We start from the raw sequence: 20,778 nt of genomic DNA, 5'->3' as shown, positions 1-20,778 counted from the left end.
CTGAACCTGTTATCTCTTCTGCCCTAAATTCTATTAATCAGTAAAAGAACTGTTTTATGTATAGGACTGGGTTTTGGTTTGTTTTCAATGACAACCTGAAATCTCTTCCTGGCCTCACCAAATGAAAATTTGTATTTTCCAAACATGGGCTAGAGGTAGAAGATGTGAAAGCAGAAGCAACAGATCCTCAGTGTGGACATTCCCTCACACTCTGAGATTCCTGTCAGAGCCAAGTGCAGAGGCCAGCACAGGAGAACACTCACAGTGCCCTCCACCACCACGAGCTTCTCACAGAAATTGTGCTGTATCCTTGTTTTCTTACCTCATGTGTTTCATCCACTCAATGTGCCTTTCACTCATCACTCTCTAACTGAGAGACCAAAGCCTCAGGAACAAAACAGAAAACCTAGGGCTCATTTGACAAATGAATGTCATCTTTCTAGGCAAAAAGCCATGTGTGTACCACCATGGAGAAATGTGTTTGACCATACATCACATGTGGCATATATGAGTGTCAGATGTTCCATCCCAGCAGAGCCCATTCCAACATTTGCAGAGACAGCCCAATGAGTCTGATGTGATCAAAATTAGTCTTTCAGCAGTGTGGTTCACAGAAATTTAATATTACAAGTGCAGTCATCAGAAATACAATCAGGGAAATTAATGCAATTGGAAGCACGGGCACACAAGTGGCTAATGAGTTTAACCTCTTGACAAACACTGGGGAAGGGATTAGCAGTCAGAGCCTTGTTTAGCAAGATTAGGCCACTTTGTGCTTTTTCTTGCATCCTTAAATATTGTTTGGTTTTGTACAGTGCTTTTTGTAAAAAAAAAAAAAACAACTCCCATTGTTTTTAGAAAATGAACAGGGAAAAAGTTATGTGCTTCCCGTGGGATTGACCAATAGTATGGTACATAAGAGAGATGCTGATTGTTAAAAGGCTTTGCCCTTCCAGTGGTATCCAGGGCAAACCTGGCTCTCCAATGTGAACCCAAAAGAAAACCTGAAAGAAAACCACAAAATGTGCAGGGAAAAAAAAAATATATATTTTCTTCCTGGCTCGTAGTCAGTGGAAAGCACTGCCACAGTCATAATGCAGGAAGAACAAGGAAGGTAAAAGTCTTATACAATATAGTCAGCTCTCTCCTTTTGTAGTCCAAGCCTTGCACTGCCTTTTCTTGTATGTATCTTTCACACATCTTGAGTGAAAAGAAAAATCTGAAAAAGATAAATTACTCTACTTCCCATGAGAAGTGGTCTCTGCTACAGCGTAAGAGAATTCAGAGGAATTCATGCATGGAAACAAGTAGTTTTTCCCAAGAAAAAGGCCATTTGGGGCTCTAGACAATTAAAGAAATAACTCAGAAGTGTGACAGAGGGTCTATCATCCCTTTCTGATTTATTCTTTTATTTTTTAGGCACGGTCAAGTAAGGAGCAGCGTTGGGGAACACCTCTTCTCTCCAGAAATCACTCCTTGGAGGAGGAATTTGAAAGAGCAAAGGCAGCTGTTGAGGTATTATTTCATTTTCTGTTTTCATTTTCAGCTGATGTTCTACAGATTTCTTTTTTATCTTGCAGCACAAGCAGAGGAGAGAGTTGGAATTGGATTATTTAAAACAGAGAAAATGTGCAATTCATGGAGCTATTAATTTAAAATATCAGCTTGTCTCTTTAAAAACAGGAAATCCTAAACACTTAGCTATAAAAAAAAATTAGAGAGAACCAAGTTTTTAAGCTGGATTTTTATTGCTAGAGCAAATGGGTAAATGCCCCATAAATGTAGCTAACTCCAAACCACAAGTAAAAGAGGGAAACATTTCTCCCCAGCAATTTTGTGCCATCGGTTCTTTACACCCAGGCACAAACCAAGTCTCCCCTGTGCAACCAGAGCTCAGAACCACTGATGAACAGCACAATTACCTGCTGTAAAGCAGAGCTGTACAGAGGCACCAACCAAGCACCATTTTCACATTCTTACAACCAGTGGCAGAATGCTTAGCACAGGAGTATTCTTGTTTCCTGGTAAATCTATCTGGTTTGAAAAGACAGAAGTCTTTGGATAGTTCTCCTATTGCACTTCTGGGGTTTTTTCACTGACTTCTACATTTCCAACATCTAAAGCATCTCTTGAGTGTTGTCCTATACCACTAGTCCAAATTAACCCTGTCTACACACATGAAGTAGAACACAGGTTTTTTAGCAGAACTCCACAAAAAAATTAGATATAAGCATTGGTCTGGAGTATCATTATATTCGTTATCTTCTCAGGGGTTCTATGGGCAACCCTTCAAAATCCCATCAGCACAAAGAGCCAAGACAGCTCCATCCCAGCAAGGACAGAATTTCAGGCTAAATTATGTAACAGCCACTGAAATGAGTTCTTAGGGTGCAGAGGATGAAGCTGTGAAACTAGTTCCTCAAAACTGGTTATTTTTAGCATTTTTAGCACTGCAGGCTCATTAGTCTCCAAACCATCTAGAACACTTTAGGGATGTTTGAGTTTAGGTTAAATTTTAGTCATGCATTTTAATACTCTTCTAACTCAAGTTATATGCCAGTCTAATTCCAGTGTTGACAGTTGAACTATTCTAGATTAATATTGGCTGATGAGAAACAAAACTATGCCTAAGTCTGATACTGGCTTCTAGCTAGAAAGAGAATTTTTTGTTGAAGTAATTAATCTGATTTGTAGGGTTTTTTCATTATATGCTATGGTAAGATGTAGGGTTTCTTGGGATTTTATTGCACACACACAGAAAAATCTGGTCTCAGCATACAAGGCTAAAATGGACAAAATCAGTAAATTAGCTCTTTCACAAACCAAGCACCGAAGACATTTTTTCTTTCCAGATCAAATAAATTCTTTCGTAAACAACTTCTGCTGAGGCACAGGAGATATTTCTGGTGCCACACATCACACACATTTGCTCCTGGCAGGAAAGGAGGGAACTTGCTTTCAAATTGCCACTGCTTGAAACGCCTTAGATGTTCCTACTTGCAGGGCAGGCTGATCCTCAGGGTGGGATGTGCTGTGCTGTGACCTGGGCAGGCAGCACAGGGACTCTCATGTTGAACATCTCAGTGCTGGTGGTTAAGCAAATGATGTCAGAACTCCTGCAGCTGCCAGAAACTTGTGTGATGGGGAGTTTCCAGACACTCAGCAGAAAGAAAAATGAGTTGAGTCCAACAACAGATTTCAAGACATTAGTGAATTACTGGGCAGAGTAAGGTAAGGAGGAGAATATATTGTTAAAAATCCCCCAAAACCCTACAGATTAAAAGGTCTTTCTGAGGCAACAGAGACAGGTTGTTAAAATACTTGAAAATACTCTCTGAAATGGCTGTTAAAAAGAATCAAATTAAATGTTTCCCCAGCTGTAGCTGGCAGCCTTAAGTTATTCTTTCTGCTTAAAATAGAACCTTGGGCCAGGTAGTTAAAATGTAAAGGAAAGGATTCTTCAAGACCTTACAGAGCAGTTATTTCCATTTGCATATGAAAAGAGCTGAATTTTCATCCTAGCTAAAATGAAGTAGTAAGAAAGCTGGAGTGATTGAAATAAATTGGAGCCCATCTCAGAAAGATTAGTGCTTTCTTAAGCAGAGAATAGATACAGGTCAAAAATTCATCTTTTAGGCTTTGGATGTTTCTGTAATATTCTTTGATTTTGGGAAAGCTCCAAGTGGAAAGATTAGCCAGAAAACTGATCAAGAAAAGGAAGTAAGTCTCAGGTTCTTGGTGGCCTAGTTCGAAAGGAATTAATTAACAATTCAGTAAATGAAGACACCAAACTTTATCCTCCACCCAGTATTCACCTCAGCGCTTTGGGAATGGTTTTAAGATGTCAAACTTTGAGATTAATGAAGACTTGTGAGGTAATTCTTTCTTAAGAAGGTTTAAAGATGTCTATGCCATTGGGGAATCTTTTAAGAATAAAGTGGTGAGTAAAATAGCTTTTTTACTAGAGAGGGTCCAGATTCCCTTGCAGTGTTTGGGTGCTTGCAGACCTTGCTACCTTTTCTGTTATTCTGGAAACTGAATTTGATTTTTTGTCTCAATATTTTCTTGATTTTTTGCCTCATGATTTTTTGCCTCAATATTTTCCAAGTGCTATAAGAACTATGTTTTAACACAATCTTTCTGATAATTAGCTCTATTTCAGCAAAAATTTGTACGTTTGAATTTTTAAAAAATGCCAGGATGGGGATTGAGATCCATCTTGTACTTATATTCCATTAAAACAATTGTTTTATCAACCACCATCCTACCGGTGATGAGTTAAAATAAATAAAAATAAAAGCAAGAAGGTGCAAAAACTTCTAACTGAGAAGTCTCAGAGATGGAAAGAAAGCTGTTTTGTTATTTTCTTGTTCCACATTTCTCTGATTAAACTGCAGATGCCACACTGTTTTGTGAGCTTATGCATAAGAAATTTTGAGCTGTCCTTCCCAGCATCATTTTATTTACAACACAATGTCACATGAACCATCTGCTGTATAATGTTCTGCTTTGAAGCATCAGAGCACATTACAGCTAAATTATGTGACAATAGGAGGAAAAAGATGGGATTAATTTGTTCTAGCCTAGGAAAAAGTATTCCAGGACCATCAGCTTTGTGGTTCCCATGAGTACTGCTTGGATCCTCTCTGTACCGACAATGTTCCTGTCTCACTATTTAGACATTTTTTTGGCTGGGCCTAAGACTGGCCAAACCATGTTAAATTAGGAACCAGGAACTTGAGTCATTCAGATACATTTTATTTGATACTCTCAAAACACAGTGGGAATCTTTGCCTTGATAAACATTTTTCATCACTAAGCTTCAGTAAAATTTTCAGATTTTGTTTCAAGAAGATATCAGCCAAGGAAATCTTACCTAGCTAAGCACACAAGTTTAATTTACTGTGTTTTTTCACATCAAAGAGTATGGTAATGCAGTGATTCAGAGAACAATGACAGAATCTTTCTTATGCATTGGTCAATGAAGAATGTTTCAAATTAACTTTTGGCAATACAGGATAGGCAAAATTCTAGAAGTTATGACAATAGGTAAATTTATAAATACTTCCCCTGCCCCCTTTCATTGGATCATAGGAAATAAAGAGCCTGGGAATATTTTGCCTCCCATTTGTTTAACTGCTTCAGCATATCTTTAAATACTAAGAGTAAAAATAGCCTCTTTGACAAAATGCAGAATTTTCTGCTTGGAAGAAGTCAGATGGTACGAACATTTTTCCTGGTTGTCATTCCTCTTAACTGCTGCAGATGATCTGAGAATGTGTTAAATGTGTTCAACTGGGCTGAAAACTTTTGGTTTATCCAAAGTACTTCACCAGCCTTAATGTGGCCAAAACATTGAAATGAGGTTAATTGGCACTGGTGGTGTAGCAAATAGAGCTAAAATTAGACCTAGAAGCCTTATCCAAAGCCAGGTTTTCAGAAAGGCTCAATATTAATTTAACCCTCCTGCCACTGCAGTCAATGAAAAAATTGCTACTCATGGCAGCTGAAATCAACTTAGGCCTTCAGCAAAGACTGTAATATTTACAATATCCAAATGTGTGTAATATTTATAATTCTCTTCCTCAAGGACACTGGACTGCTCTGCTGTTGACATTGGTAGCTCAGCACTGGGTCAGAGCCTGGTCCAGGTGCTCAGGGCAGCTTTGCTGTGGCAGTGTCAGAAACCCCTCGTGCTGAACATCCTCAGAATTCTGCAGCCTGGCCCAAACCTCCCCTTATCACTGAAAAATTACTCTGGGTCCTGTGTCCAACAAGTGTAGGATGAGCTAAAAGAGATTACAGCAAAGCTGGTCTTACTGCATTTTCCCCCCTCCTTTGGCTCTTTAAATGGACATTCAGGGTGGCTACTTGAGTGCACAGTGTAAACACAGTGAACTTCTTTGAGAATTATAAATATATAATTAAACAGCAGAATTTGAATTTAAGACCTAAATCCACTTGCTTACTATCTGCAGAAATATGATTTAATGTTTCCATACCATTGATTCATAAGGAATTTTTGTGGGGGAAATGCAAGCAAAAACTCTAATATAAATATCACACATATATATGATTATTTCTATAAAATAATCTGGCTAAATAGGGCTATTACTAATTAGTTTTCAGTAGTTTTATTAATTTTAATCGAAAGAAAGGGAAATTTCCACATTTTTACCTCATGCTGAATCTCAAAATTACTGCTCACATAAAACATGATCACATAATTTTTATTTCAGTGCTGGGCAGATTTGTGCTGAATGAGAAGCAGTTGATGGAGGCATCTGTTGAACAGGATCTTTTGGGGGGTTCAATTGCCTCTGGTTATGGCTGCTAAGAGTTAAAGAGGGAGTGATCTGATTCATTGTCCTAGCATTTTCAGACCCTAAATGAACATTTCAGTACAAGCTCACAACTGTTTATATGAAAGTATTTTCTTCAAGTCTGGAATGAGAGCAAATTCAGAAGTGATGCAGCAGAGTGGTCAGGGGCAGTTCACTGCTGCTACCTGGAGTGAAATCTCCTCTCCAAGAGTGAATGGTTCCAGTTTATTTCCTTTTCCACGGAGGAACATAGCAGATACCTTCAAAGATCCAGTAATTGCATGATTCAGACAATCCTGTACTGAAGACTGAGTTAATACAATCCCAAATTTCTTCCTGAATGGGGGACAGCATGCTTTCCTTTTCCCAGCACCTAAGCAGGGTTGCAGCAAGCCATACAATCACAGTCTAAGCTCTATTTTTCCAGTCATGCCTGGCTGTGGAGCTGCACCAAAGTTGTCAGCCTTATAACGAAGACTCACACAAAACTATCTGGACCAGTTCATAAAACCTTCAATTAATTTTGATTAGCACCTTGCTCTCAAATGGTTCTGTGTAAATCTCAATAGATTTATTTGTGCTGTTGTCTTTGATATAAACAAGTGAGAAACTGTGCCCCTTAGTGCTGTCAGCTCACTGAAACACTGGCCATGTCCTTGTAGGAACTGGAGAATTTTGGAAAGACTCATAGTGCTCTGCAAATACCCTGCTATGGATCTCCTTTGCAGAGTCCCATGACTAGTGTGTGGAGGCTGAAAAAGTAGCACCTTAATTTGGCTTCTCCTCTTCTATAATTCTATTTCTGTTTCTTGGCATCATTTTCTAGTAGCCACAGTTGTCCCCTCCTTCTGGTCGTTGCTAATCTCATTCATCATCCTAAATCTCATCTGTTTTTCATAATTTCTCTTTCCCTTGTATGTGCATTTTCCCCTCATCTTTCAACTGAATATTAATCTTACTGTATGATTCTATAATCTCTTGTAGATTCCTCTCACCAGCAGAGTATACAATGCAGTATTAAGATTTCTGCACTATGTCAAAAAGCCCAATTTGTATTACATCCCTTGCACAAACACCCTCTGTCTAAGCTTGGCATTTCTCTTTCTCATAGCTGAAAATTATGCTGAATATACCAAAGTTAGCAATGCTTGCTCTTTCAAACTGTTTTGTCTATTGTTATTCTTTTGCATATGCACTTAGTTGATTTTTCTTTCTTTTTTCCTTTCTTTTCTTTGTCCAGGGACTTGCAGCATTGATTGCCTTCAAATTTTATGTAACAATTTGCTGTTAGCATCAATAAAATGCAGTGTAAGCTGCTACAAATCCTGCTTCAAACAGGACATACGCTGCCTCTGAGATAAAGACTTTTCTATTGACAAAATGCATTCCAATATAAGAGATGAGATTTAATTATATGGAATTGCTAACAGAAGCTGTAGTATTTCAGTCTGTGTGATTATTAATAGAACTTATACTGCTCAGCAAAATTGACACTCAGACCACTGGTAGAAAGAAATTCAAAAGTTTGTTTTTTGGGGTTTTTTTTGTTTGTTTGTTTTTTTTCTTTGTTTTTTAGGGGTTTTTTTTTGTTGGTTTTTTTTTTTTGTTGGTTTTTTTTTTAACCCTTTATTTTAAAGTTTTGTTGTTCATTTTCTCTTTCCATCCTTTTCTTCTAGTCTGACACAGAGTTTTGGGATAAAATGCAAGCAGAATGGGAAGAAATGGCTCGCAGAAACTGGATTTCAGAGAACCAGGAAGCACCAGGGCAAGTCACCATCTCAACCATTGAGAAGGTAACACCAGGTTTTTTATTGCAGTACATCCCCCCTGTGCAGCTTTGAGATGAGCCTCAGCGCTTCCAAGGAGCCCAAGGAAACTCTTTGGACATGGAATTTTAATTTTACCCCGGAGAGCTCGTCCTCTTTAACTGCCTGTGGGTGGGGCCGATTTAGAAGACCTTGCCACAGGGAGAAAAGGTTTCGCCTTGCACACAGCCTAAATTCAGCTGAAAGGATCACAAAGCAACTGCTGGATTTATGAGCACTTTTGAAGAGAAGCACTTAAGGAAAAGCACCAAATAAAAATACCTGGGCTGGCACATTCAACCACTGTTGAGGATAGAAATTATGGTGATTCTATCTCTTTTCTTCATTCCTTCCACTCTGTATTTAATTTGATTTCTATTATGTAGCTGATATTACCACACACCCTTTACACTGCAGTGACAAGAGAAAAAGGCAAAACTTAAAGGAATACTAAAATAAACTCAGGTGCTTGCAGCACTGAGTATCTGGAAGGTTAACTGAGGATTTCAGGATTTTAACTGAGCAGCTGTGAGGTTGTGAGCGCTGCAGGCAGTCAGCTGCTTGGTGTGTGTTCTTCACCACCACATGGGATGTCCTGGGCTCAGAGCTTCAGCCCTGCTCCTACCCGGGCACTGTGAGTTGTTGACATGACCTTTGATGGAGAGCCCAGCACAAGCACCAGTAGGTATAACTCCAGAGCTAAAGTAAAAATACAGAGAGCAGAAACATAAATGCCTGGTGACGTGACTTTTTACACTTTTTGTCAGTGAAATTCCACGGGGGGAGCTCGTGCCATTTCCACAGAGCAAAGGCTGTTTACACCCATTTGGAAAACAGTGAGTCATTGCATTTTTAGACTTGTCATTCCCTGCAACTTGTCATTCATCACGGGTCCATTATCTCTCTGCTCCAGGGTTATTATTTCCACACTGACAATCCCTTCAAAGACTGGCCTGGTGCTTTTGAGGAAGGACTGAAAAAAATGAAAGAAGGTGACCTGCCTGTTACAATCTTATACCTGGAGGCTGCAATTCTCCAAGAGCCCAACGATGCTGAGGTATTCACTGCTGCGCCTTTCCTGGCAAAGCAAAAGGGAACTCCCTGCAGCATGGAATGAGGGAATGATTTCTGGGCTCAAACCTCCGCCAGGAATGACTGACTGAAACTTTGGATTCTAAGGGTTATGAATTAGTGTGTGCCTTTAAACAGATAACAATGAGTTCTTCACAGGATCAGAATGTGGTTCTGAAATATTGTTGTTTGGAGTATTTCAAACCTTCCCTTCATACCCTGGTATTTTCAAACTGTCTCGTAAACACTGCTATCAAAAAGATGAATATTTTTGATTTAACGTCTGTTGAAAAATTTTTTAAAGTTTAGAAATTTAGAAAGAAATTTCTTCCATGTTGCTGTTTTCAACTAGTTTATATTTCAAGTCTGTTTTTCGTGAAATATTAAAAATATTTATGCTGTATCTAGGGCTCTTCAAATCTCCACCTACATTAAATTAAATTACTTAAAAAAAATTGGAGAATCCCAAGCTCCCTAGAAACCCCTAATATATAATATACATATTATATATATATAATAACCCCCTATATATAATATACATATTATATATATATAATAACCCCCTATATATAATATACAACTAAATTGTTCTTCTCTATTGTCCATAAAATTGTAGCAAAATTTAAAATGTGCAGTAACTCAAATTTAAGAAATCAGCATGTGGTTATACACTGACAGAATACCCATGCATTCATTGCCTATAAACATTTATTAGGCTCAAAGATATTCAGAACTGCATTGATTTGGGCTGTTGGTGTGCACACTGTAGAAAAATCTGTGGTTAGTGCTGGACATATCTGCTGCTTTTCCTCACCCCTGTGTTTAACAGTGGTATTGTTGTAACTCTGTTTGCAGTTGGATATATGTAACAAACTAAATGATTATTATTTTTGCAGGCCTGGCAGTTCCTGGGTATAACACAGGCAGAAAATGAAAATGAGCAGGCAGCCATCGTGGCCCTCCAAAGGTAGAGGGAGATCAGTCCTAAATCTGGGGTCTGATGAGTGCTGGGTAATGGAGACCTGGGGATATTTAATGCCATTCCTACCTTGGAATGAGAAGCATTTATTTAGCAGAGAAGAGCATTGACACAGATATAGAAACTCCCAGTGACTTCAGAGGGATGACTAGTGATTAATATTTCTGTTTTATTAAGTGAAATATTTCATGGAGTAATTTACGTACATGCACAAAAGAAAAGTTACATTGCCTAATAAATAGAGTTAGGCATGATGCAAATGAAGTGCCTTTTTTACATTCCAGCCACTTGGCATATTTTCTGTAGTCTGTCCTTTAATGAAGAGGTTTTCTTAATTGGAGTGAGCTCCCTTCAGCTGCTGAATGCTAAACTGCCAACAGCTTTAGGTTGATAGAGATGTGAAGATCACAGAATTCTTGTACATAAAATGTAGCTCCAAAATATAAGCATTATTATTACTATTATCTTTCTGTAATGGGTTTTTATGTTTCCATTTGAAGCAATATTCAGTTGCATCAGCACTGATAACCATGAAGTTATTTCACCTAAGGATACTCAAACTTGTTTATATGTCCCTTATTAGCTTACCTGGATTGAAATCCAAGGGGTTGCCTGATTTAGGAGCTTGCTCATCCCCAGTTTTCAAAAGAGCAGCAGTGATGATTGTGTTTTTCTTCACATGGATTACTTTGGAACAATTCAAGCATTGTGCTTGGCTGCAGAAATATCTCAATATATTTTTTATTTTCTGCCCAGGTGCTTGGAACTGCAGCCAAACAACCTGAAAGCTCTGATGGCCCTGGCTGTGAGTTATACCAACACTGGCCACCAACAAGAAGCCTATCAGTCCCTGAGAAACTGGATAAAGCAAAATCCAAAATACAAGTACATTGTGAGAAGCAAAAAAGGGTCCCCAGCACTTACCAGGAGGATGTCTAAGACAGCAGATGAAAGGTAAATGCACTGGAAATCCTCACAGTGGAAATACTAATGACAGCCCTAGAACTGGTGGTGCCTGCTGTGCCCCTGTGCTCTGTACAAGTCCAGCCTGTTCTCTATGAGGGAAGAACATGTCTCTAATAGCAGGAGAGGGAAGCCAACAGAGAACATTTGATTTAATGACTGAAGACTTTATCTTTTATGCCATCCCTGGAAGTTAAAAAAAAAAAAAAAAAAAGGCAAAAAAGAAAAAAAAAAAACAAACCAAAAAAAACCCCACCACAGCTTAAAAAGGATGTATCTCCTCAACTCCCATGACTTTCCTCCATCCCTGTCTCCTGCCTTTCTATTCCCACATCCTGCACCCTCATCCTTCAGCTGCTTCCACATCCATACTAAGCCTTTATCCAGCTCTAAGTGTGTGTGTTTTTCCTGCTGTGCACTGTCCCTGCTGTTTTCCCATGTCCCAGCCCAGCAGAATCCAGGAATGAGCCATTTTGCAGTGCAACATGAGTTGTCTAAGAATATTGGGAGGTAGCACCTGCTTTTTAAAAGCTGTTGTGGTTCTAACCAAGAGACAATACAAATTTGATTTATCTTGGCCATCTTAAATAACAAAAAAAATCATGATTTGGCAGCCCTTCATGATGATTTCATGAGGACAATAAACAAGTACCTCTGGACTGTGAGATGCAGAAGAAAGTCATTAAAGGCATAAACATGATTTAGAGAACCAAACCACTCAGGCTATCTCACTGCTTGTCATTTTGAAGACAGGCCTTATGTTTTACCCTCATCACTTACAAGTCCTGGGTTGACAAGATAATTTCATGTGAGCAAAAATAAAATATGCAGGTTCTGCTTAATTGCTAAGTGTGTTATTCTACTTTGGCTTCATCCTGCTGACATCTGGTGCTGTCAGTGCAAAGATTTTAAGAAGTTACAGTGGGCACAGAAGTCTTATGTTTTGGGAACATTCTTCAAGGGTCTTGGCTGGTCCCTTATCTATTCCTCTTAAAAATACTATTTTTGCAAGTAAAGAGCTGTTTTATGTCTGAGAAACTCATCTAATTGAATAGTTTTAATAAACCTTCATGTCATTCCACTTGAGTTCACGGCTGTACTTTGACTTCATTTCATAGATGAATTTTTCTTTATTTCAGACATGAGTTTACAACAGCACCCTGAAGTAAACCTTTGCCACAATGAAGAAGCTCATTCACAAATTTTAGGAATATAGCCCTTCTGATAAATCCACTACAAAGATTTTAATTTCAGGCTATGCAATCAACATTGAAATATTTGTAAATAACTGTATAATAGATCTTTAAGTTATTTTTCTCCCTTGTCTAGCTCATTACTTGAAGAAGTAAAGGATTTGTACCTGGAGGCTGCTCACCAGAATGGTGATATGATAGACCCTGACCTGCAGACAGGACTTGGGGTTCTTTTTCACCTGAATGGAGAATTCAACAGAGCAATAGATGCATTTAGTGCTGCTTTAACTGTTCGACCAGAGGTACATTTTAAACTTTTCCATTTTTTAACATTTACCCTTACAGGCCATTTCCTTTTTCCTGTCTGGATCAGGCTATTATTAATGACATGCCACTTCTGCCATTAAAATTTTAAGACCCAAAACAGAAATGTTAATTACAAGACGTAATTAACATCATAATTCTTCTGTTTAGAAGCAGATGTATGCATGTCCAATTCCTACCTGTGTGCTGACTAACGGTATTAAATACAAAAATTGCCTTTGATCACGAGGCAGAACCTCACAATCCTTGTCAATTGAGATACAACACTACTATTTTCTGCAGTCCTCTTTCCTTTGCAAGCAAAAATGAGACATTATATCTGGTTTTTGACACCTACAGTAGAAAACTCATTTTCTCACCAGGACTATACGTTATGGAACCGCCTTGGGGCCACCTTGGCAAACGGGGACCGCAGTGAAGAAGCTGTGGAGGCTTACACACGAGCTCTGGAAATACAGCCTGGCTTCATCCGCTCCAGATACAACCTGGGGATAAGCTGCATCAACCTAGGGGCATACAGGTGAGTATGAAAGATGTGTAAACAAAGAGCCAGGCATCACAACTGCCAGGTGAAGATTCGTTTTCAAGCTGGAGGTATCTAAGAAAAAAGTTATCAGAACATAGCTACATAATCTCAGCTACTGTAAAATGCGGTCATAACTTTTTACAAAGAACTGAAAAGCGGTTTTGTAGCTCTAAGTGCAAGTACTATTATAATCAGTGGGATTGTTCTTGCACTTAAAACAGTCCTGCTCTTAAGAGTCTCTGTAAAAGAAATTGTAAGAGCCTGTCTTTTAAAGGGGAAACTTGAGTCAAACTGCTTCAAGTAGTTCATGGCATCAAAAAGGTTCTTCAGGAATGAAGGTGATATTCCAGGGTCCCAGCTGTCAGGTTGAGACAGGGAAGATGAAGGGGAGTTTTGCTGCAGTGAAGACAGTACCCCCAAATGTGTGGGTAGACTGAGTTTTGTGTTACCCCCAAGCCCTCCTGCTTGATGAAAATCAAGCAAGAACAACACGTTTTATTATTTTGCATTGTAAAATAGTGTATTTAAGCCTGGCATGGAACTTTAGAAAGTTTGCCTGTAGTTGTTAAGCAAATTATATTGCTTGTTTCTTTTTTCTTTTCTTCTTCCCTACAGAGAGGCTGTCAGCAACTTCCTCACTGCTCTCAGTTTGCAAAGGAAAAGCAGGAATCAACAGCACGTTCCCCACCCTGCTCTATCAGGCAATATTTGGGCAGCACTTCGGATTGCTCTGTCTATGATGGACCAGCCAGAACTATTTCAAGCTGCCAATGTGGGTGATCTAGACATTCTCTTAAGAGCTTTTAATCTAGAGCCGTAATAAAAAGGATTCAGAAATTGATTAAATTGTATTAGGAAACAGAGAACTTTTTTATTACTCATCCCCAAATGTCCACATTTTCCAAAAGATCATGACTGTAGATCAGTAGGGGAATTCCTTCAGACATTATTCATAAAGGGAAAGTTCAAAAGCACAAAAGTAATGTAAATAAATTCAAACTCAAAGGGTTGAAATGAGCTGTGGCTAATTGGACAAAGCCCTGTACTACATGAAATAGCAATTTCTGAAGAATCTTCATCCCATGCAAGCTATATCTCTCTATATACATACAGCTGTAAAAAGAGAAGTATCTTAAGAAGAAACCTAGATAATGGTTATTGCACCTTAGAATGGCAAGCAGTGCATCCAAGGAACCTGCTTAGTAGCTCATTGCACTATGCTGACACCCCTTTGCCCCACAGTGGGGATTCCCTATCCTTTGGTTTCTTTGATGAAAAATCTTCCCAAGGTCCATTTTTAACACAGCTCTGAAAATAGATGCATGTGAAAGGGATGTGTTTTGTTTTGAATGCATTTTTTAGCTGGCAATCAATTTTTTGCTTCCAAAGGTACCTGGATTAATTTGGGCCCAGTTCTGCAGGCTCATAAGCCATGTGCAATGTCAAGAGGAACATAGTCCATGGAGGGCTATGGGATGAGGCCAGGTACATTTGGGGAAGCCAGGTGTTGCCAGCAGAAGAGGCAATTTGCACTGGAATTGTTACCATTCAAACCAGCTGTCCTTGATCTGGGACGGTCTGAAGGAGCTCATGGCAGGGTCTGCACCTTTTTGTGTACTTATGCACTTTAATATTTCTTTTTGTAAAATAGTGCTATGCTTTTATTTTAGCCACCAACAATGGAATGTACAGATGGCCTTGTTGGCAGAGAGGACCAAATATGATTTCCTGAAATGTAATGAGAGGGTTTTTAATATTCTCTTGTTTAAAAATGCAAATACAGTATAAACTGCATTAACAACTAGAAAGATTATTATATGCATCCACCAGGTACTACACATATACATGCATGTGCATGCACATACGTGTTGTATGAAAATGATGTCATTTCAGAATGTAACAAGCTACAGATCTTCATTGCAAATGAAGAAAATTATTTGTAGGAGTTACTGCCTGCAGACAATGCTCAAGGGAAAACTTTCCCTGAGGAAATTGGTCTATACAGTGCTTGTAGGATTGAGACCAAGGCTTGATCCTGCTGTTATGGCAAACAGCAGCCAAAGTCTCCATGACCTCCATGATAACAGAGAAAACCCTCAGATAACACCAGTAAATGTAGCTGCTTACAAATGTGTGTATAAACACACTACCTTCATTTTCCCTGGCTGGATGAATGAGGAGCAGGGTTGGGGCAGTACCAATCCCTGATGAATGGATTGATTCAGCTACAATCAAGCACATTTAGCTCAGGGTGAATGTGTCAATCAAAGAAGGAAGAGAAATTTTTAGGAGGTGATTTTCAGTTGCTGATATTTTAAATAATTTTCCTGAATAGCAAAAGATAAAAAGTGTTATTAGATGTGTTGATCTGTGGTCAGGAATTCAATTTGCAGAGTAGCTGCTGGAATGTGTTAAAGTGGGACAAATAGCACATTTCCTATAAACAACACTAGAAGAAAAATCCAGCTCAGAGAGATAAAAAAAGAAATCCAACTGCACAGAACACAGAGAAAGATGCTCTGTGGGAGTTGGACAGTTTCACCAGTACAAACCTAAAGTTTCTTGCAGCTGTCTGTTATTTTGAGCCCCCACTTAAAGGAAAATTCCATGTAAGACAGTGTAATCACTGCATTTAATCACCATCTATAGGTTGTTAAATAAAAATAATTGTCATTAGAAAACTAAAAGGCTTACCCCTCACTCTCTCCCACTGAGTAGAGATGATGAAACAGCTACCAAAAAATTTTAAGAGTGCTGTATTAATTCCTTGTTTACACATATATTCCTGTTTATCTATCAGGTGTTTCATAACTGATTCCTGCAGCTTTCTCTGAGGATGGGACTGTCTGGGAATGTCACTTTGGCTAAGTGGGCTGCTGTATGCATATCTGCTGACAACAGTTTGCTCCTTTGCTTTGACAGCGATGTGTGATGACAGCTCTTTATTGATAAGGCAGAGCAGAAGGTGCAGTGCAGTTGAATCTGGGAAGTGATAAGAGAGAAGGGAGGCAGCTTTGAGAAGAGGCTGTAAAGCAAAGGCATATGTGCTTAGGTTTTGCTTGATGCCCTGCCATCACACAAGTTCTTCTAGGATACCCTTTGTGCTGTGGTGTAGGATAATCAGTGCTTACACAGAGGAATTAGCTGTTCAGGGACTTTATTTTTATATCTTTGAAATTAACAACAACAACAAAAAAGTATTTCTCAGAGTCAGAATGACAAGGGGTATTTGATTCTCGTGGCAGTTCACTAAACATCTTCTCCAGCCTGTGGATGAGTAACACAGAAATCATTAGGAAAACCTTATGCAAGTGCAAGCCTCTCCAAAAAGAACAGACTAAGTAGGTAGCTATTTGTTTATCCTGGGATGCACTGCTCAAAATGACATTTATCTGCTGACAAATGTCCACACCCATGGGACTGGCACGAGCTGTGTGTGTAACCTTGAGACAGCTCACCAGGGCAGGCTCAGCCCCTGGCCCATCTCAGCTCTGCTGTACAGGACCTGGGCTACAAAGCCTGTCCAGAGAGGTGCACAGCCTTGGAGATGATCCCAGCTGCTCTCTCCTGTTGTAGCTAGCCTATGGCCAGTCAACCACGTGCCACTGACAGAGGCTAAAGCAGGGCAGGTGACAGGGGACAGTGGCACATCTCACACAGTTCTGGACTGTTCAGTGTGGGGGAGTGGCTGGAGACTGAGCTCACCTCACTCTGACAGGTCAGGCCCAGCAACTCTTGGGACTTCTGGGCACTTCCTTAGGATCCTGGGCTTTATCATCCTCCGTTAGCCCCCTCTGCCAAGCACTGCCAGTGCAGCAGACAGGATTAGATACAGCTTTGAGCTGACCTCCTCCTGGCGTTCCTTAAATATTCAGGACAAGTTTGTATCTTTCTGAAACAGCAAGAGGAAACATGTGAGGAGGCTGCAGCATATTAACAACCTGAATAGAAAATTCATCTACTTGTGCTTCTAACCAAGCATGAGGTGGGATAAATAAGGCGGGTGCTGAACAGTAGCAGATTGAGCCTGAGAGTGAGAGACAGCAAATCTGGGTCCTGTTCTCAGCACTCCCTGGGAGCTCGACCAAGTCAAAGCCTCCTGCCATCCCTGACTTGCCCAGGGGTGCAAGGAAGGAAGATGGGAAACAGCATTCCTGGCACTACCTGGGAGCAGGGGGCAATCACTGCCTCACACTGCAGGGGCCAGGTCACCACTCCCCTGGGCAGGAAGGTAACACAAACACGAGGTTGTTCAGGTCTAGGGAAGCAGTTTCACACAGAAACTACTGATTTCAGCAAAGGAGAGACTCAGACATGTCAGGATGCTGTAGGGCATCCGTGAGGTGAGGCCCAATTAGAGTGCTGCAATGGTGTATCACCATGTCCCACTCCTATTTCCCTTTCTTGTTACTCCTCTCTTTTTCCAGAGGTGATTTATCACTGCCAGGCAACTGATTCCAAGTTTTTGAATATTTTGTTTTTCTATTTTATATTTCATGCAATTAAAAAAAAAAAAAAACAACACATGTTTTCCTAACCCCAGCTTGGGACTGTCCTTGTCCTCTGCAAAGCTTTAGGAATAGTTATGACCTAGAAGCCTGATCCATCAAGCTGCTGAACCCTGCAAGCCTGGAGTCTGCACAAGAGTGCTCAGCACTTTGCATGACCAGTTCACGTGCAGGCATTCCAGGAGAGGGCTGGCTCTGGTACCACTGCACGTGCTGAACAGGCACTGGAATCACAGGCACTGTTGAGGGAGTGAGGCTTTGCCATGAAGGCAAAAGGCTCATTTCTGGCTGACCTCTTTAAACTGGAATGACCACAGGAGCCTTGTGGCCACAGACTGGTTTATGTCAGCTTGAAGAACCAATTTGACTTTTAGGCACACACATAAACATGCCTGTGTCTAGTGGTGTTTTCTTATGATCTGATACATCAAAGCACTTGTAAAAATATCGAGGGAGAGCTTCGAATGCCACAAAACCTCATGTGACAATATTGCATGCAACTGCATTAACCAGTAACCACTATGCAATATTAACCCCAAGCATGCAGCAATGCTACCTGAGCACGTGTTTAGAGAATGCATGCAGAAGGCTCACTCCTAGGGTATTCTTAAACTATTGATTCATATCATCTGTGGAACATTTTACAAGTCCCTTGCACCTGCCAGAATCAAATCTGAGTTGCTAATATTATCTGGAACAAGCTACACCAAACACAGAGCCCATTTAAAATCCCATCCTTAGAATTCACTTTGTGTTGTGGGTTTCATGTTTGCTCCAGGTGTTTAATCAATAACAGACATCTGTATAACAGCTTTTGCAGACATGTTTAGTCCTGCTTTTTAGTCCTGAGAGCAGGACCCTCTCAAGAATTAAAAAGCTAAATTTCACAGTGAAGCTGGGTTGTTTGGATTTTCACATTTTCATCTCTAGTCTCAACCCCAGAACAGCCAGGTATCCTAGGAATATCCACAGAGCACGGGCCTCCATGGCAGAAATAACAACTGCTGTCCTTACTGGCAGAGCCAAAGCCCAAGGCCTAAATCATTGTCTGTTGGAGCCAGCGAGAAATGGAGCAGAGCATAAATTGGTTGTAGATCTCTTTTGCCCAAACATGCATCTGCAAAATGAGACATTAGTTATTTTCGCATGAACTACCTGCACAGTTGAAAAAAATGTGATTTCTGGTCACCAGTGTTGTCAGCTTAGCAGTCTGTACAGTGAATCTATGTAATAAATGTTAATATTATACCAAGTATTCACAAAAATGGTAAGACAAAATGCACTGCACGTTGTGAAAAAGAAATGGTGGATATGCAATACAGTTTTATCTACTATTCAAACCTTACCTAGGCTAGAATCAGATTCCTTCATTATGGTTCTACTGATTTTTGGACTGGTGAAATAAATCAGAGAACAGGAGTGCCATGCATGAAGAGATCACTGACACTTTGAACAAACGTAGGAAAAATGAAAAACAGGCATGTCAGAGAATCCATGGGAAGTTTCAGAGCCTCAGCCCACGAAGTAACAGGCATTAGGCAAGGTAAAGAGACAGAAGGAATCTAAATTTTCCTAAAATATGCTGTAACTTTACAAATGCTTGCAATATGTGACAGCCCACTGAGCAAGCTTGCATGGTCAAGACTTGATGTGCTTTGATCTTTTTTCCCCTTCTGCATTTCCAGAATGCCATCAACATTGGCTGAACCTTTAATTTAAATAGCCTTTTTAATATCAGTAAGCTATTGTAAATTCAGAAAAATAAAAAAAATTTATAAATATATTTTATATATCAGAATATAACATATCTAGAGTAAAATAAAACTATATAGTTTTGAGAGGCATTCTGTGTGGCTTCTTCTATATGCTGTAAACTGTTTGAAAACCTTTACAATCTTGCATCAGTTCTTTTGGCTTTATTTTTAAGCCAACATAGAGGAAAGAAGTGATTCCAGGGTTGGCAGATACTTTCACCTGGGCCATCTGAAGAGCCCTGTGGCTGCACACCCTTGCAGTGCTCCCTGAACTCCTGGTGCCCCTGGGGAAGTGCAGGGCAGGGCTGGGCAGCACTGCCCAGGTGGGAGCTCAGCCCCACACCTGAATGTTTACATTCCCTTGCAAAGGCTCACACTGACCCAGATTCAGAATCTGAATGTAAGAACATACGGGGTACAAGGTCAGTCTCTTACTACAGGTAACTCTGCCTCTGTATGCTTAGTGCATTATCAGCTGTGTGTAATATTAAACACAGACCTATAGTTTACTGATGCTTTAATTTGGTGTTTCCCTGCACTGCTGTTTAAAATAATCTATTTCCTCAAAAAAGAATGATGTGCATACTGGATGTGTTAAATTTATTAAGGTCATAGATGACTATTTGCAGAGCACCACACTTAATGTAGTATTTTTGTACTGTAATGGAAGCATGCCTTCCTTGGGTTCTTTTCCACATATTAAATTGTATTTATTAATTGTATTTATAACTGTGCAATTTTTAAATATGTTTTAAAAATAAACTTTGTCTGTGGCTTCAAATATTTCAAAATCTCTTTTCAACTTGAAAGAGTCTTGACTTCAATTACTTAACTGGAAGGAGGGATCTAAGTCTCCAACTGAAAGGATTTTTTCAATGAGGTATTCTATCCTATTGTTTACCAAGTGAACTTGCTTCTCTGCTTAAAAATTAAGTCCAGAAGATGCTTTTGTTCTCACTTTCCCTAAATTCATTGTTTGGCAGAGTTATTTTTAGAATTGTTTTTATTTCGACATGCTGATCAATTATACTTACAGCTGGAATTTATACCAGCTGAGGCCTGGCCCAAAGGGTTCTACACATACAGCCCATATGAGGAAAATGGGAAAAAAGTAGACAAGAATTTTTCCTGAAGACCGTGCAATAATTAAAACAGAAGTAATAATATCACAAACCAACCTTTATGAAAAGCAAAGCCAACATGCAGTGACTGAAATCACTACTCAAGCAATTTCCCACATACCACTGGAGGAGTTGGCTCTCAGCATTTTCCAGTTCTGTCTTTCATGGGATGAGGTGGAAGTGCTGACAAGGATGATGCCATTCCTGCTCT

The 20,778-nt window shown here is 39.6% G+C and overlaps 1 protein-coding gene across 4 annotated transcripts in view; it reads left to right on the top strand.

The window, feature by feature from the left end:
- Nucleotides 1-20,229, top strand: part of PEX5L (peroxisomal biogenesis factor 5 like) — a 105,163-nt gene extending 84,934 nt beyond the window's left edge. For all 4 annotated transcript variants that reach the window (XM_053951938.1, XM_053951936.1, XM_053951935.1 and 1 more), the window contains 8 exons: nt 1,420-1,515; nt 8,000-8,116; nt 9,042-9,185; nt 10,096-10,166; nt 10,935-11,132; nt 12,471-12,636; nt 13,021-13,178; nt 13,800-20,229. In XM_053951938.1, the coding sequence (XP_053807913.1) occupies nt 1,420-1,515; nt 8,000-8,116; nt 9,042-9,185; nt 10,096-10,166; nt 10,935-11,132; nt 12,471-12,636; nt 13,021-13,178; nt 13,800-14,004 (1,155 nt within the window). In that variant the 3' untranslated portion in view covers nt 14,005-20,229. The remainder of the gene's footprint in view (nt 1-1,419; nt 1,516-7,999; nt 8,117-9,041; nt 9,186-10,095; nt 10,167-10,934; nt 11,133-12,470; nt 12,637-13,020; nt 13,179-13,799) is intronic.
- Nucleotides 20,230-20,778: the final 549 nt, after the last annotated feature.

The sequence above is a fragment of the Vidua chalybeata genome, chromosome 10 (genome assembly GCF_026979565.1).
Source record: "Vidua chalybeata isolate OUT-0048 chromosome 10, bVidCha1 merged haplotype, whole genome shotgun sequence".
In the NCBI taxonomy this organism is placed as follows: domain Eukaryota; kingdom Metazoa; phylum Chordata; class Aves; order Passeriformes; family Viduidae; genus Vidua; species Vidua chalybeata.
This window is presented reverse-complemented; position numbering and strand designations above follow the sequence as displayed.